This window comes from Trichomycterus rosablanca, chromosome 11 (genome assembly GCF_030014385.1).
Source record: "Trichomycterus rosablanca isolate fTriRos1 chromosome 11, fTriRos1.hap1, whole genome shotgun sequence".
Taxonomy (NCBI): Eukaryota; Metazoa; Chordata; class Actinopteri; order Siluriformes; family Trichomycteridae; genus Trichomycterus; species Trichomycterus rosablanca.
In genome coordinates, this window is record NC_085998.1 from 29,357,434 (window position 1) to 29,372,521 (window position 15,088).

General features: G+C 39.7%; 1 protein-coding gene across 1 annotated transcript in view; it reads right to left on the bottom strand.

Moving 5' to 3' along the window:
* The window catches only part of smad3b (SMAD family member 3b), a 37,782-nt gene extending 28,379 nt beyond the window's left edge, over nt 1-9,403 (bottom strand). The window contains exons 1-2 of the mRNA XM_063004331.1: nt 9,293-9,403; nt 8,592-8,626 (exon numbers count right to left, since the gene is read on the bottom strand). Coding sequence (XP_062860401.1) covers nt 8,592-8,626; nt 9,293-9,403 — 146 coding nt within the window. The remainder of the gene's footprint in view (nt 1-8,591; nt 8,627-9,292) is intronic.
* Between the last annotated feature and the right edge of the window lie 5,685 nt (nt 9,404-15,088).

The following is a 15,088-nucleotide window of genomic DNA, read 5'->3' on the forward strand; positions in this document are numbered from 1 at the left end:
GAAGGAGTAAGAAAACACACACTTTCTGATATCAGTTCCATCCTCAGCAGCTTGTTTCCCTTCCACATGAAAACGTGACCTCAGGCACCCACATTTCTCTGAGGCTTGAATTAATAACACAAAGTGAGTCATGGGAGATTCCCAATGAGCTACCTTTATCTACTTTCTCACCCTTGCATTAGCCTAAACAGTCTGCCTTTACTGACTTAAACGTTTGGAACCCACGAGCAATTACAGACCTGTGTGAACAAGTAAGGTTCAAAACGCAGACATCAAGCTCTTAGAAAACGGCTACAAATCCCAGCAGCCCAAAACTGGATTCCAAATGGAATGGAAACCAACAAGGAAGGTGTGAATAATAAAGTGTGCTTTAAAACCCTGCTATACCTGATACAGTATCACCACCTCCTTGTTTCTACACTCACTGTCAATTTTATCAGCTCCACTGACCAGCCCCCTTTCATGCTGTTCTTCAATGGTCAGGACCCCCACAGGACCACTACAGAGCAGGTATTATTTGGGTGGTGGATCATTCTCAGCACTGCAGTGACACTGACATGGTGGTGGTGTGTTAGTGTGTGTTGTGCTGGTATGAGTGGATAAGACACAGCAATGCTGATGGAGTTTTTAAACACCTAACTTTCACTGCTGGACTGAGAATAGTCCACCAACCAAATATATCCAGCCAACAGCGCCCCGTGGGCAGCGTCCTTTAACCACTGATGAAGGTCTCAAAGATGACCAACTCAAACAGCAGCAATAGATGAGCGATCGTCTCTGACTTTACATCTACAAGGTGAACCAACTAGGTAGGAGTGTCTAATAGAGTGGACAGTGAGTGGACACGGAATTTAAAAACTCCAGCACAACACACACTAACACACCACCACCATGTCAGTGTCACTGCAGTGCTGAGAATGACCCACCACCTAAATAATACCTGCTCTGTAGTGGCACTGTGGGGGTCCTGATCATTGAAGAACAGCATGAAAGGGGGTTAACAAAGCATGTAGAGAAACAGATGGACTACAGTCAGTATTTGTAAAACTTCAAAGTGCTCCTATATGGTAAGTGGGGCTGATAAAATGGACAGTGAGTGTAGAAACACGGAGGTTTTAATGTTATGGCTGATCGGTGTATACCACTGTGTTATACTCGTACCAGCACCACACTTGCTACCACGATACACTTAAGGCTACATTTATCATGATACACAGCAAATCTGCTTTGTTTCCTATGGAACGAGGTAGTCATGCTTACCTTGCACTGTGCAGATTTGCTGATTTGACAACCAATTTTTACCACTTGCCTCTGCACTCAAAGCTCGGTTTTTCTCTGACCTTTTTGAAAAGCCGCTAATAAGCCAAAGTCAAGCAAAGACATGGAGGGGAGTCTCTCCGTTTCACAAAACTCTGATCTGTTCCACTTTAAATTTGAGGCACGGCATTGTGAGGAAAACAAAGCATGGCAACTGAGATGCTGTTAAATAGGAAGACTGGGTTTGCATTTTAGAATACTGGAATCATTTTTGTGAATCTGTGTAAAACTGCATGAGATTACAATGTAAATAATGTCAACATTGTGCATTGCTTTCAAGAGAAAAGACAAAAGAGAAGAAAATAAATTATTAGTCGTAATGATCGTATTCCAATTATTAGGCTGGATGTTTTGTAAACAAGTATGATGGTGATGGACACAGCACAGACTACATATCTTGTCAAATTCTTTAAACTGGACATCAAGTCCAATAAGAATGTCAATGATTGACCAGTTAACCAATAACCGGCATAGTTGTTTTGGGTTTTTTTTGTTGGTTTATTAGGATTCCAACATCACGTTTTACACTTGATTACATTCATGACAGGAACGGTAGTTACTCATTACACAAGGTTCATCAAGACACAAGGTTATATCCAACACAGTCATGGACAATTTAGTATCTCCAATTCACCTCACTTGCATGTGTTTGGACTGTGGGAGGAAACCGGAGCACCTGGAGGAAACCCACGTGGACACGGGGAGAACATGCAAACTCCACACAGAATGGGGATCGAACCCAGGACCTTCTTGCTGTGAGGCGACAGTGCTACCCACTTAGCCACCGTGCCGCCCCGACATAGAAGTCATTGGTACTTATTGGAACTAACTGAAATCAGAACAATGAAATACACTGTAATAGGGCTGCACGATATTTCGTTTCAGCATCGTCATCGCGATGTGTGCATGCGCGATAGTCACATCGCAGGACGTGCGATGTTTCTTAATGCAAATTATATCAAATACGTCATGCTACAACTTTTTTGCCGCTTGACACAAAACGAAGATTCACACGGTTCTCATTTTCAATGACGGCTCACACGCCTTGTGTACTGAGCAGCAGCCAGTCAGAGGACTCATAGGATCCGGGTTCATTGAGATTTCGGACTCGTGATTCCTGATTCAGTACAAAGATTCGAATCATTAACCCGGTTGATTCAGGAACCGCCCAGCTCAGGTATTGAACAGTCTTATCTGCAGCATTTCTCTCCCATTGATAAAAATACGGAACGAAGCGCGTCCCATATCGGTTCAATATGGAACGCGACATTTAGTTTTCAAATACGGAACGATTCCGTATTTTGCGGGACGGTTGGCAACCCTAGCAGCGCTAACATGTCAATATAACATCTCGATTCGTACACAGAAAACGGTTACATTTGCTGACAAGCCCAAACTTGCTAATAAAAACACTCGTTAAAAATCAATAATTATTTATTTACGTTTGAAAATAACTTTGTCCGCTCCGTCAGCCATGTTTATTTTTCTGTGAGAGAAGAGATACTGAAGCTTTCTTAGTTTAATGCTCATTTTCAACCAAGTACAAAGATGTAGCTTGTCATAATCTTTTGTATCCCTTGTAGGCACCACCCTTTTTCACAGATGAGCCCCTTATTTAGAGTAAGATACATGCATTATTAATATTACTAATAATGTGGTGAAAATTCCTGCATTTTTTTAATATCGCAATATATATCACAGGGGGAAAAAAATCGCAATGTCAGTTTTTTCCAATATCGTGCAGCCCTACACTGTAATGAAACACATAACAATCACAAACAGCAAAGCAGTTTTGCGTCAGCACAAAGTCTGACTGGAGGTTAAACTGTGCACATGTGGATCTGTTTTCTTATTTACTTTTATTTACAAAAATCATGTGGAGATTTTAATCATGCACCAGTATAAAGGTAAAACTGTTTATTATCTTCTAAAAATGACACTAGTGTTGTCAGGAAAAGCATGATTAGCATGTTTAGTTAGTGATTGTAATAAACTATGACTCTATGATGTGTTGATATGAAACTCAGTGATGCGTTTCATATTTTGATGGGGCACTATAGGCATGTCTGTTAATTGTCAACTAATGTTAGTTAATTATTGCTTTAAAAAAATTGGTGAAATCTGCATACCTAGTTTATGGTTAAACATTGCCCGACAAGCTTAAACCAACCTATTCAATTATTAAACACATCACATAGTTTTGAAAATGCAGCTCTCAATACAAATCAAGTGCCAGCTGTTGGAATAGCATTTAAATTTAAATGCCATTTTTAAAGCATTACTCAAGCAATTACTTCATCTGTTAATTATTAACATGCCAATCTAAGGTTATTAAACTTAAATGAACCTATAAACTGGGTTGACACTCTGATGACCAACGTTTCATTCTTTGTTGCTGTGTATGTCTACGTCACAAAGAAGTCCAGAAAGGGGAAAAATAGGCTTTCAGAAAGAAATTATTCTAACCCATGAGTATCAAATGACAGAATAAATGGAATCAACATCAATGCATCTGGTACCTCAATGTTCATTAGTATTACAACACAAAAAAACACAACTCTGTGCCATTTTTACAAATTGGAACTGAATCTAATCAAGATGGCATTTTCTTCTGAATCATAACACGGGCATGCCAAAAACTGTTAGTCATGTTCATTATAACAGCTGAGATGGCAAGACAACCAGCTTATGTATTCACATTCCTGTGGATTGTTTAAGCACACTTTCATTTTCAATCATACATAATAGAACACGAGAGGGAGTGTGTTATCGCGAATACATCATTTAGACATACATTTATACAACAGTTTTTACAAAATAAAGAAAGAAAATAAATCAAAGAAGCCCTGAATTTCATAATAAATATGCTTTAATATTGGCAATACCTTCCGCCAAAAAGTAGTTCCACAACGAATATAAAGTTTAACACTACAAAGCAGACATCCCAAGTTGCAAAAACTCATTTCAGGGAGGTAAGAACAACAAGAAGAAAAAGTCAAGAACCTCCAAAGAGAAAAAAAAGAAACAAAAAACATCTTGCACACACCAAAGGATATTGGTGAGAACAGAACTCTTAGGAGCTGCTAACTGGGCTATTAAGCTAACTGTTCGCGTTACAAACACATTAATGTTCCCTACATAGTGCACTAGATTGTGTATCGGATAACGCATTCATGTTCACTACATAGTGCACTAGACAATATATTAGACAATTGATTTATGTTCTCTACACAGTGCGCTAGATTGTATATCAGATAACGGATTTAAAACGCGATCAGGAAGAAAGGGCTGTGTCGCCTGCATGCGCGTTTGTGTGCATGAAGCTTGTCGTTACTGGCAACGCGTCAGCGGAGTAATACCATTGTGGTGTGAAAAGACCGTGCTGTTATCACGAATATCAGCACAGTTAGAACGCTTCTCAACCAATCAGATTGTAAGGTCGGAACTACCTGTTGTATAATAGTGTTTGACTAGCTAGTCTAGCTAGTCTTTACAAGAATCAACTGGCTAAAGTAAAAATATACAGTGGTACCTTGTAACTCAACGTCCCCTCAACTCAAAATCTTTGAAACTCAACACCCTTCGTCGAGAAGTTTGTATCCCTTAAACTCAGCGTGTTCAGTTTGTTTTTCAAATTTTATTTATTTAATTTAAAATTAACAACGAACAGTCGCTTTGTTCAGTGCTCGGCTTGAGCGGTGAGGTAATATGTCATATAAGTGTGAATATGAGACGAAACTGCAGCTGGATTTTCCTCACTGTTTCACTTTTACATTTTCAGCATTTAGCAGACACTTTTATCCAAAGCGACTTACAATTATGACTGAACACAATTTTTGAGCAATTGAGGGTTAAGGGCCTTGCTCAGGGGCCCAACAGTTGTAACTCGGCAGTGGTGGGGCTTGAACCGGCAACCTTTTGATTACTAGTCCAGTACCTTAACCACTGAGCTATCACTGCCCTTTTAAACTTTTAAACTTCTGTTACAGCTCGGGGTGCTGAGAATTTGTAAGAATTAGCTTTTTATTTTATTGTGTTATTATATTTCTGTTATTTTCAGTGTATAAGTGTCAAGAACAACCCCATTATTTTACATTAGCCTAAAATATGTGCAAGTCCACGGGACCATGGAACGCATTAACAGGTTTCCCATACATCCTTATAAGAAAAAAATACCTTGAAACTCAACGCCTTTTGAACTCAACGCCGGTCCCAGAACCAACTGACGCTGAGTTTCAAGGTACCACTGTAGTTCAATTTGAACATCATGATCAGATCATTTGATTAGTACTGACTGACAGCACTGGAATTCTACCTTCTGCTTGCTAAGTGGAATATTTAATTAGAAGATGTTGTTGCAGTAATTTCTATTAACCATAACTGAGAATAAACTCTGTATTAACTGACTGTAAATTATTATATGGAAACATATGATAAAGTGATTATTAGTTGGTATAATTCAATAATAATAATAATCCTGACCAGCTGTATTAACTTTAGGTGATCATGTAATCATTTTAGAGGCCACCATATATAACTATTACGATACCGATTTTACCATATACAATGCCAATGCCAATACAAATAGTATTTGGCCTCTATTGTTTCATTTCCTTTAATTCAGCCATGCTGGGCAGCTTTCAAGCATGAACTGCCCCTTAAGGTTCACCACAGCATCTCAATAAAGTTTTGACCTGGCCACTTCAAAACCCATTTCTTTGTTACTTTTGAACCATTCATAAGAGTACTTTCTTTTTGTGGTTAGGATCATTGTCTTGTTGAGAACTCAATTGCACTTTAGTGTTACATTACTGACTGATGACCAGACATTCTCATTAATGGCAAATCACTTATGCTCCAAAACAATAAAGCATTCCTACCACATCACATACTGTCATGGTGGTATGATGAACTTATGGACTTAACTTAATAGTTATACGCTAGATATTACAGGACCCATTGCTTCCAAAAAGTTTGAATTTTGAGTTATTGACAGAACATTATCCCAAATTATTTGGAGGTCTTAAATGTGTTTTGGCAAAAAAAAAAGATGATTGTAAATACTTAGATTTTTCAGAGCACACAAGGTCTATAGACCACTGAAGTCGTGTCGTCATTTTGTAGTCCACGCCATGTTGTTATGCCCATATTTGGTAACCCGGGTCTAAGATAAATTTTGAATGGGAAATATGAATGGAGATTTCGCAAATTGCCTCTCTCGCATCCTGTAGTCATAAAAAATGTTTCAAAGCTGTTACGTTTTGTTTTATGGAGATTCTTCTGTCTATTATCACTGGATCCTCTGAATTATGAAGTCGTTAAAAAGACTCAAACTATGAATATTGCTACACGTAAGCTAATGCTACTGCGCACTGAATTGACGTCACTAGACTGGAAGCCTCTTAATGTTTTCTTTTTCTTTTTCTTTTATAAGCCTCTTAAATGAGCGCACGAAGCAGCAAGATTCACCAGTGTAACAGTGGAGTGATATGCACAAGTTTTACTTTATATTTTTAGTAGCTAGCTACATTAAAGTAGAAAGCAAGGATGGTCGGGTGTTACGCCTTTGGTTGTACTTACCAAAAGCGAGCCGCTCGTTCCGTTGATTTAATTGGTGTAGTTCAGTGACGTCTAATTAATGTGCAGTAGCATTATCTTTCGTGTAGCATTAGTAGCATTACGACCCTTTAACAACCTCGTAATTCAGAGGATCCGGTGATGTACAGGAGAAAAATGTACACGGGACAAAACGTACAGGGTTCTGAAAATGTTTATTTAGCACAGGATGCGTTAAGAGTCGATTTTTTAAAAACCCCGTTCATTTTTCCCATAGGAAATCTGAGTTAGACCCGGGTCTCCAAATATGGGCATAACGAGGACTACAGAATGACGCACGACTTCAGTGGTCTATTATTTAGATTCGGTCTAGATATTTGTGTTATTTTTGCATCTTGAAGGAAATGGATGTTTTACCCATTTGTAGATGTAATTTAGTGGAGTCCCAGCTCCTTTACAATCCATTTGTACACCCTTCCTGACTAATATTTATTACACTGAGCTGACAGTAATTAAGTCTGGGTGTCTGGCCTAATCAAACCCAACCATCAAATCGAAATGGTTTCTTTATTCCTGCAGTAAATAAAATTATTGAAAAATAGTTTGTGTCCGGAGGTGAGGGTGAGTTGACCCTTACCTCCCTTCTATACCAGGCTTGGAGCAACTTGTACAGAAGTATTACCCTTCCCTCGTCCCGCATCCTAACATACTAAAAGGGCACTGCACGGGGTGACAAGGCAGCCTGCCCTCCCTTTAAGAAAAATATAAAGAAATAAACAGTTTCTGTCCATAATGCATAATGTCTTATATTACATTTGGTTAAATTACCTAAATTAAGTGCTACAAGTATGCAAAAACTGAAGAAGAAAAGGAAAAGAGACAAAAATGATTAATGGCACTGTATATAAACAAACCCTGGGTTTACACCAACTTTGTCCCAATTACCAGAAGACTCGGAAGCAAACGTGCATCCATAGATAATAATCATACCTGCATACAAGTCAATTTTGCACAAAGTATACAGGCCTACAAGCACACAATACAGGTATGTTTAACACGAACTCAAAAATGATCACATCTGTTAAAAAATGTGGTAATAGAATGAATAACCTGGTATCTACTGGTGTGACAGATGGTGTAATAATATTCAATTTGAGTGCATGGTCACAGTGATCTAACAAAGCACAAATCCACTGTCCCAGTTAGAAACACGTTGCATAACAGCTGCTAAGCTGGCACTGTTCACAGGGTTGAGTTCGCCCTGCTAAATGAAACCCTTCAGATAACCTGCCTTCATTACATAATGCAAGTCTTTTACCAGTCCGCACTGTTTGTATAACAGCAATCCAAAATAAGCAACTAGCTATCGACGTAGCTTGCTAATAACTGTAGCCAGAGTCTTAACAATGGTAAACCGCTAACCTGCGATAATCCTCATAAATGAAAAGCAAACATGCTACCTGGCATACTGGCACAATGTGAATGTCAGGACGGTTGCGCTAAGTCTAAGTTACATAAATGTAGCATGAAGCTAAACAAATTAATCCTAGCTAACCGCTAAGGTTGCTAACTTGCGTGCCAACTTCCACTCGAGCTAACAAGTTCAAACTTTCACCGTAATGCTATTAATGAACGCTAATAAACACGTAATAGCGTAGTTAATAGTGTGTTAAAGACAACAATGCATATTAAAAATGCTTTAAAAACACATGGCTTACTTTTTTGATACACGGGAACCCTGTTTATCATTAATTCACTTCCAAGCTAACTTTAAATAATAACGTAGGTAAAATTTAATGCGGCTTGGTATAGGTCAATGCTTCCTTCAGCTCAGTCTGAATTTATCGTGAATACGAGTTTCACAAATTAACGCTTGCACTTCAAATAAACGTCGGACCTTTGGAATCAGTTTTTAATCCCAAGCTGGCGACTTGTTGCAGTTTTCCATGGTACGTTATTAAAATTATTATTATGTTCAAAAACACAACCCAATACAGACAGGTTTACCAGCCGTGACAGTTTATATATTTGTATATTTGCAATACAAATAAATAAAGAAAGAAAGAAGAAAGCAGCGTCGACGCATCTTAAGAAAAGTTGGTGCACTTGAACATAAACTTGAAAAAAACAACAGTGTAGTGTTATTTACATGAAAGCCGCAAATAAGGATTTCTTTATATGTATATGCAGTCTGTTTTTATTAGTATATATTTAGGAGAAGGGAAAATAATATATCGTGTAGGTCTGAATGTAGTTTACCAGCAAAATTAAATAGCTACCAGGGTTGAAACTTTCAGATAAACAGAATTCGACAAAAGTAGCAATACCTTGGTATAGTAATGCATTTTGTATTGTTATTCTGCGTAGTAATGGCCTTTTCTAATTCGTCCAGTTGTCCAGTTTTCTTCAATTTCTTTACCAGACTCTTCACCGCCTTCTCACACCATTTCTCTTCTTGTCCGTTCTGCTCGCCTTTTTTCCACCCGAGCAGCTTCTTCACAATCGGAGGAGTAAACGGCAAAATAGACATCTTGCACACTTTTACTCGTGGCCCTCTTCTCTGTTCTTGTACTATCCGTTACGCGTTTTAGGAAATCCGTGGAATTGTACAAAAATGTCGGCTAAATATTAGCTAAACAAACTTTACTACAGTAGTTTTAGCAGACATTTAGATTGTAGCTGATATAACAGCACAGTTCAGCACTGAGTGAAGAACTGAAGTGCAGCTGCTCCCCGCCCCCATCACATCGCCTCCTACTTCGATAATGCTCAGAGCTGGAGTCAGTTCCAAATATATTCACACTTTAAATGTAGTCCACTACTTTGGATTATGAAGCCGTTTTTTCTGCCCTAAGTAGTCTACCTAGATAGGAAGAATAGAAGTATTTGGAATTAAGCCCATAGCTTAACATTTGGGTAGTGTAACTAGTAAACATAGATAGACCCATGGCCTGTTTACTTTAAATACGTTTTATAATTTCTCTATTTAAGGTCGTTTTAAACAAGTTTCTTTTTTTTCTGGAACATTGGTTAATAATTTGACTTACAAAAGAATGTTTATTCTTAACATTAAGCAAAGTGCTTCGGAGTAAAATACATTTCTAAGCAAAGTTATTAATAATTTTAAGCAGCCATAGCTGAATATTTAATACACTCTACTATGTATATAGTAACAGATTTCAACTAAAATACATAGTAATTACATGTTATTACTATGTCAAACTCACATTAACAACCCCAATTCCAGAAAAAAATTGGAACTCTAGGTAAAATTACAAATAGGTGGCACAGCGGTAAAAACACACGCTGTTCACCAGAGCTGAGATCTCGAATACATCGTATCGAATCTTGGCTCTGCCTGCCAGCTGAGGCTGAGCGGCCATACAAACAACGATTGGCCTGTTGTTCAGATAGGGGCGGGTTTAAGCCGGATGGGGACTCTCTCTCAGACTAGTGTGATTACGACCTCTGCTGGCTGGTTGGTGGCGCCTGCACGGAGATAAGAAAGGACTGGGGTAGAGGGTGTGGCTCTCCATACACAGCGGTGTACTGCACTGCACTCGTCAAGTGTAGGTGATAAGATGTTCGATTGCCGTGCACGTGTCGGAGGGGGCGTGGAGCAGCCTCGTCCTCCGCAATCAGGAGCAGGGACCAGCATTAGTGAGAGGATGATTGATGGGCAGAAATTGGATGCACTAAAGTGGGAGAAAAAGGGGGAAAAAAATACAATAAATAAATAAAATAGAAACGTGTCTTCTGATAAATCTCCTGATGAATCCAAAAAATATGGATGATGTTCAAAGAGGAAAACAACTATACCAGTTTTTACTATAACAAAGTTTAAAAGTCACATCTGTCATGGTTTGATTTGTGTTTGGATAACCTCCTCATCTATGAAGGCACTAGTAACGCTGAGGGGTACATACACATTTTGGCACGACAAACACTGATGAGGCATAACATTATGACCACCTTCCTAATATTGTGTTGGTCCCCCATGACCCTGTCGCCGGTTTACCACTGTTCCTTCCTTGGACCACTTTTGATAGATACCACTGCAGACCGGGAACATCACACAAGAGCTGCAGTTTTGGAGATGCTCTGACCCAGTCGTCTAGCCATCACAATCTGGCCCTCGTCAAACTCGCTCAAATCTTTATGCTTGCCAATTTTTCCTGCTTCTAACACATCAACTTTGAGGATAAAATGTTCACTTGCTGCCTAATATATCCCACCTACTAACAGGTGCCGTGATAAAGAGATAATCAGTGTTATTCACTTCACCTGTCAGTGGTCATAATGTTATGCCTGGTCAGTGTATGTTATTATCTGGGATAGATCTAGATTATATATTTTAGGGACATCACTGCTTGTTTCAGCAAGACAATGCCAAGCCACATGCTGAACATTTTACAAGTGCTTTATAATAAGAGTGCAAGGGCTAGACTGTTATGACATACAGTATACAGTGTATCACAAAAGTGAGTACACCCCTCACATTTCTGCAAATATTTTATTATATCTTTTCATGGGACAACACTATAGAAATAAAACTTGGATATAAGTTAGAGTAGTCAGTGTACAACTTGTATAGCAGTGTAGATTTACTGTCTTCTGAAAAGAACTCAACACACAGCCATTAATGTCTAAATGGCTGGCAACATAAGTGAGTACACCCCACAGTGAACATGTCCAAATTGTGCCCAAAGTGTCAATATTTTGTGTGACCACCATTATTATCCAGCACTGCCTTAACCCTCCTGGGCATGGAATTCACCAGAGCTGCACAGGTTGCTACTGGAATCCTCTTCCACTCCTCCATGATGACATCACGAAGCTGGTGGATGTTAGACACCTTGAACTCCTCCACCTTCCACTTGAGGATGCGCCACAGGTGCTCAATTGGGTTTAGTCCATCACCTTTACCTTCAGCTTCCTCAGCAAGGCAGTTGTCATCTTGGAGGTTGTGTTTGGGGTCATTATCCTGTTGGAAAACTGCCATGAGGCCCAGTTTTCGAAGGGAGGGGATCATGCTCTGTTTCAGAATGTCACAGTACATGTTGGAATTTATGTTTCCCTCAATGAACTGCAGCTCCCCAGTGCCAGCAACACTCATGCAGCCCAAGACCATGATGCTACCACCACCATGCTTGACTGTAGGCAAGATACAGTTGTCTTGGTACTTCTCACCAGGGCGCCGCCACACATGCTGGACACCATCTGAGCCAAACAAGTTTATCTTGGTCTCGTCAGACCACAGGGCATTCCAGTAATCCATGTTCTTGGACTGCTTGTCTTCAGCAAACTGTTTGCTGGCTTTCTTGTGCGTCAGCTTCCTTCTGGGATGACGACCATGCAGACCGAGTTGATGCAGTGTGCGGCGTATGGTCTGAGCACTGACAGGCTGACCTCCCACGTCTTCAACCTCTGCAGCAATGCTGGCGGCACTCATGTGTCTATTTTTTAAAGCCAACCTCTGGATATGACGCCGAACACGTGGACTCAACTTCTTTGGTCGACCCTGGCGAAGCCTGTTCCGAGTGGAACCTGTCCTGGAAAACCACTGTATGACCTTGGCCACCATGCTGTAGCTCAGTTTCAGGGTGTTAGCAATCTTCTTATAGCCCAGGCCATCTTTGTGGAGAGCAACAATTCTATTTCTCACATCCTCAGAGAGTTCTTTGCCATGAGGTGCCATGTTGAATATCCAGTGGCCAGTATGAGAGAATTGTACCCAAAACACCAAATTTAACAGCCCTGCTCCCCATTTACACCTGGGACCTTGACACATGACACCAGGGAGGGACAACGACACATTTGGGCACAATTTAGACATGTTCACTGTGGGGTGTACTCACTTATGTTGCCAGCTATTTAGACATTAATGGCTGTGTGTTGAGTTATTTTCAGAAGACAGTAAATCTACACTGCTATACAAGCTGTACACTGACTACTCTAAGTTATATCCAAGTTTCATGTCTATAGTGTTGTCCCATGAAAATATATAATGAAATATTTGCAGAAATGTGAGGGGTGTACTCACTTTTGTGATACACTGTATATCCTTTACAGTATTTCCTTAATTGGCAGTAACTGCCTGATCCCGGTCAATGTCTGGTGTCACCCAGAAACCACTGGGTACAAGGCACTTTGCACAATGTTCCAATTGATCACAATATGCCACAAAGTGAATAAAAAAGATTTATTTATTTAGCCACTCCTTCACACCTGGTGCAATTTAGACCCAGTTCACCTGCTGATGATTTTGGAAATGGTTGATCAAAGTACCCAGAGGATACCCACACAGACAAGTAAAATATATGAAAATTGCTTATTGACAGTGGCCAGGAGTGAGATTCTAACCCAGGACCATGTTTTTGGAGTTTATGTTGCCATGAACCACCCACTCTACCAGCTTTTGTTCTGATTAAAATACTACAGTGACTGTATTCTGATTAATGATATTGAGTTCAGGTGTTTAAGCCATACCATTGCACCAAAATCACTTATATAAAATAAATAATAGGCTTTTTAGTATGTGGAAACAGTTTGGGAAAGGCCCTTTCTTGTTCCAGAATGACTAGTGTAACAGGCCCACCTTAAGTAGATATCAGTTACAGAATCATGCCCACCTGCCATGCCAATATAGCCGGCATAGCGGCATAGAAGCGCAGACTGACAATGGTGTTTCCTTTGAACAGGCAGTCTCTGCACCTCATCAGCATTAATTCACTTCAGCTGGGCGAACTCTTTAAATACGGCTTTGTTGGCCATGGTCGATGACCACCACTCAGCTGGTGCTGCAGTACTTCTCAGCCATTGTGGTGTAATCGCCCCTGGACTGGCGAGCTACCTTTTGGCTGCTCTACTTTTTTTATAGCCGCCCCCGACATTTACTGAGTCCTTCTTCTGAGAACATTAGTTATCACTCGCTGGTGAACCAAGTAGCTAGCATTGTGGTAAATCCATTTCTGGTAAATTGTGGTAAATTGTCAATGTCCCTGTGGGGATGATCTGATGATTGCTGGGGATCTAATCTGTTATTATGAATTTGAACATCCATTGCAAGCAAATTTCCTCAGATTCCCTCCTTTTCATAACAGTAGAAGGGTGGTGTCCACATATTTTTTGGCCATGAAGGTCGATGGATGGATGGATCGGTGGATCGGTGGATGGATGGATGGATGGGTGGATGGATGGATGGATGGATGGACACCAAGTAGCTAGCATTGTGGTAAATCCATTTCCACCTTTTCCCTTTTATCGAATTGTTGTTTTTTTTTTGTGTGTGTGGTCGTGTGTTTTGCTGGGGACAAATTGTCAATGTCCCTGTGGGGATGATCTGATGACCGCTGGGGATCTAATCTGTTATAATGAATTTGAACATCCATTGAAAGCAAATTTCCTCAGAAACACTCCTTTTCATAACAGTGGAGGGTGGTGTCCACATATTTTTTCGCCATAATGTTTATCTTGGACTGAAAACAAATACATTTCTGTGTTCTAAATTTATGGCTTTGGACCAAATATTATCCCAAAGAAAACAGAATGGAACTTTAAAAGGTGTTTGAAGTTATAATAACTAATGAATGAAATGTCAGCGTTCGGGTGTGTGCTGCAGTTCTGTATGAAGTTGAAGGGGGTGAAACGTCTTCTGTCCTGGAGTGCACTCAGTTGCAGGCCTGTTGCAGCTTGTTCTATCTATGCAGACACTGTAAGATCTTCTGAATCTCAGCATGTCTGTTCAAGTGCATGCGCATGCCAACTTGAGAAAAAGTCTGCATTACAGGGCTTATCAAATACCTCTGATTTGTACTTTGTGTACTTTGTGTGCACGTTATTATGCATCCTGTGTTATATCGTATGTTATTACAAATGTCTATACTGTCACCATTAAATAGTAAAGACAGTAAATATGCTGCTATACTATATTTCTGCTGAACTGCTTAGTTTATGATAGGAATGTGTGACATATTGATTTTGGAGTTTGGGAATGTATTTCTATCACTATGCTCATTTTTTGAAAAGCAAGAATAGCTGAATGGGGGACAAATTTAAGATTTCTGGAGATGGATAGATGGATGGATGGATATAGATGGATGGATGGATGGATGGATGGATGGATGGATGGATATAGATGGATGGATATAGATGGATGGATGGATGGATGGATATTGATAGATAGATAGATAGATAGATAGATAGATAGATAGAT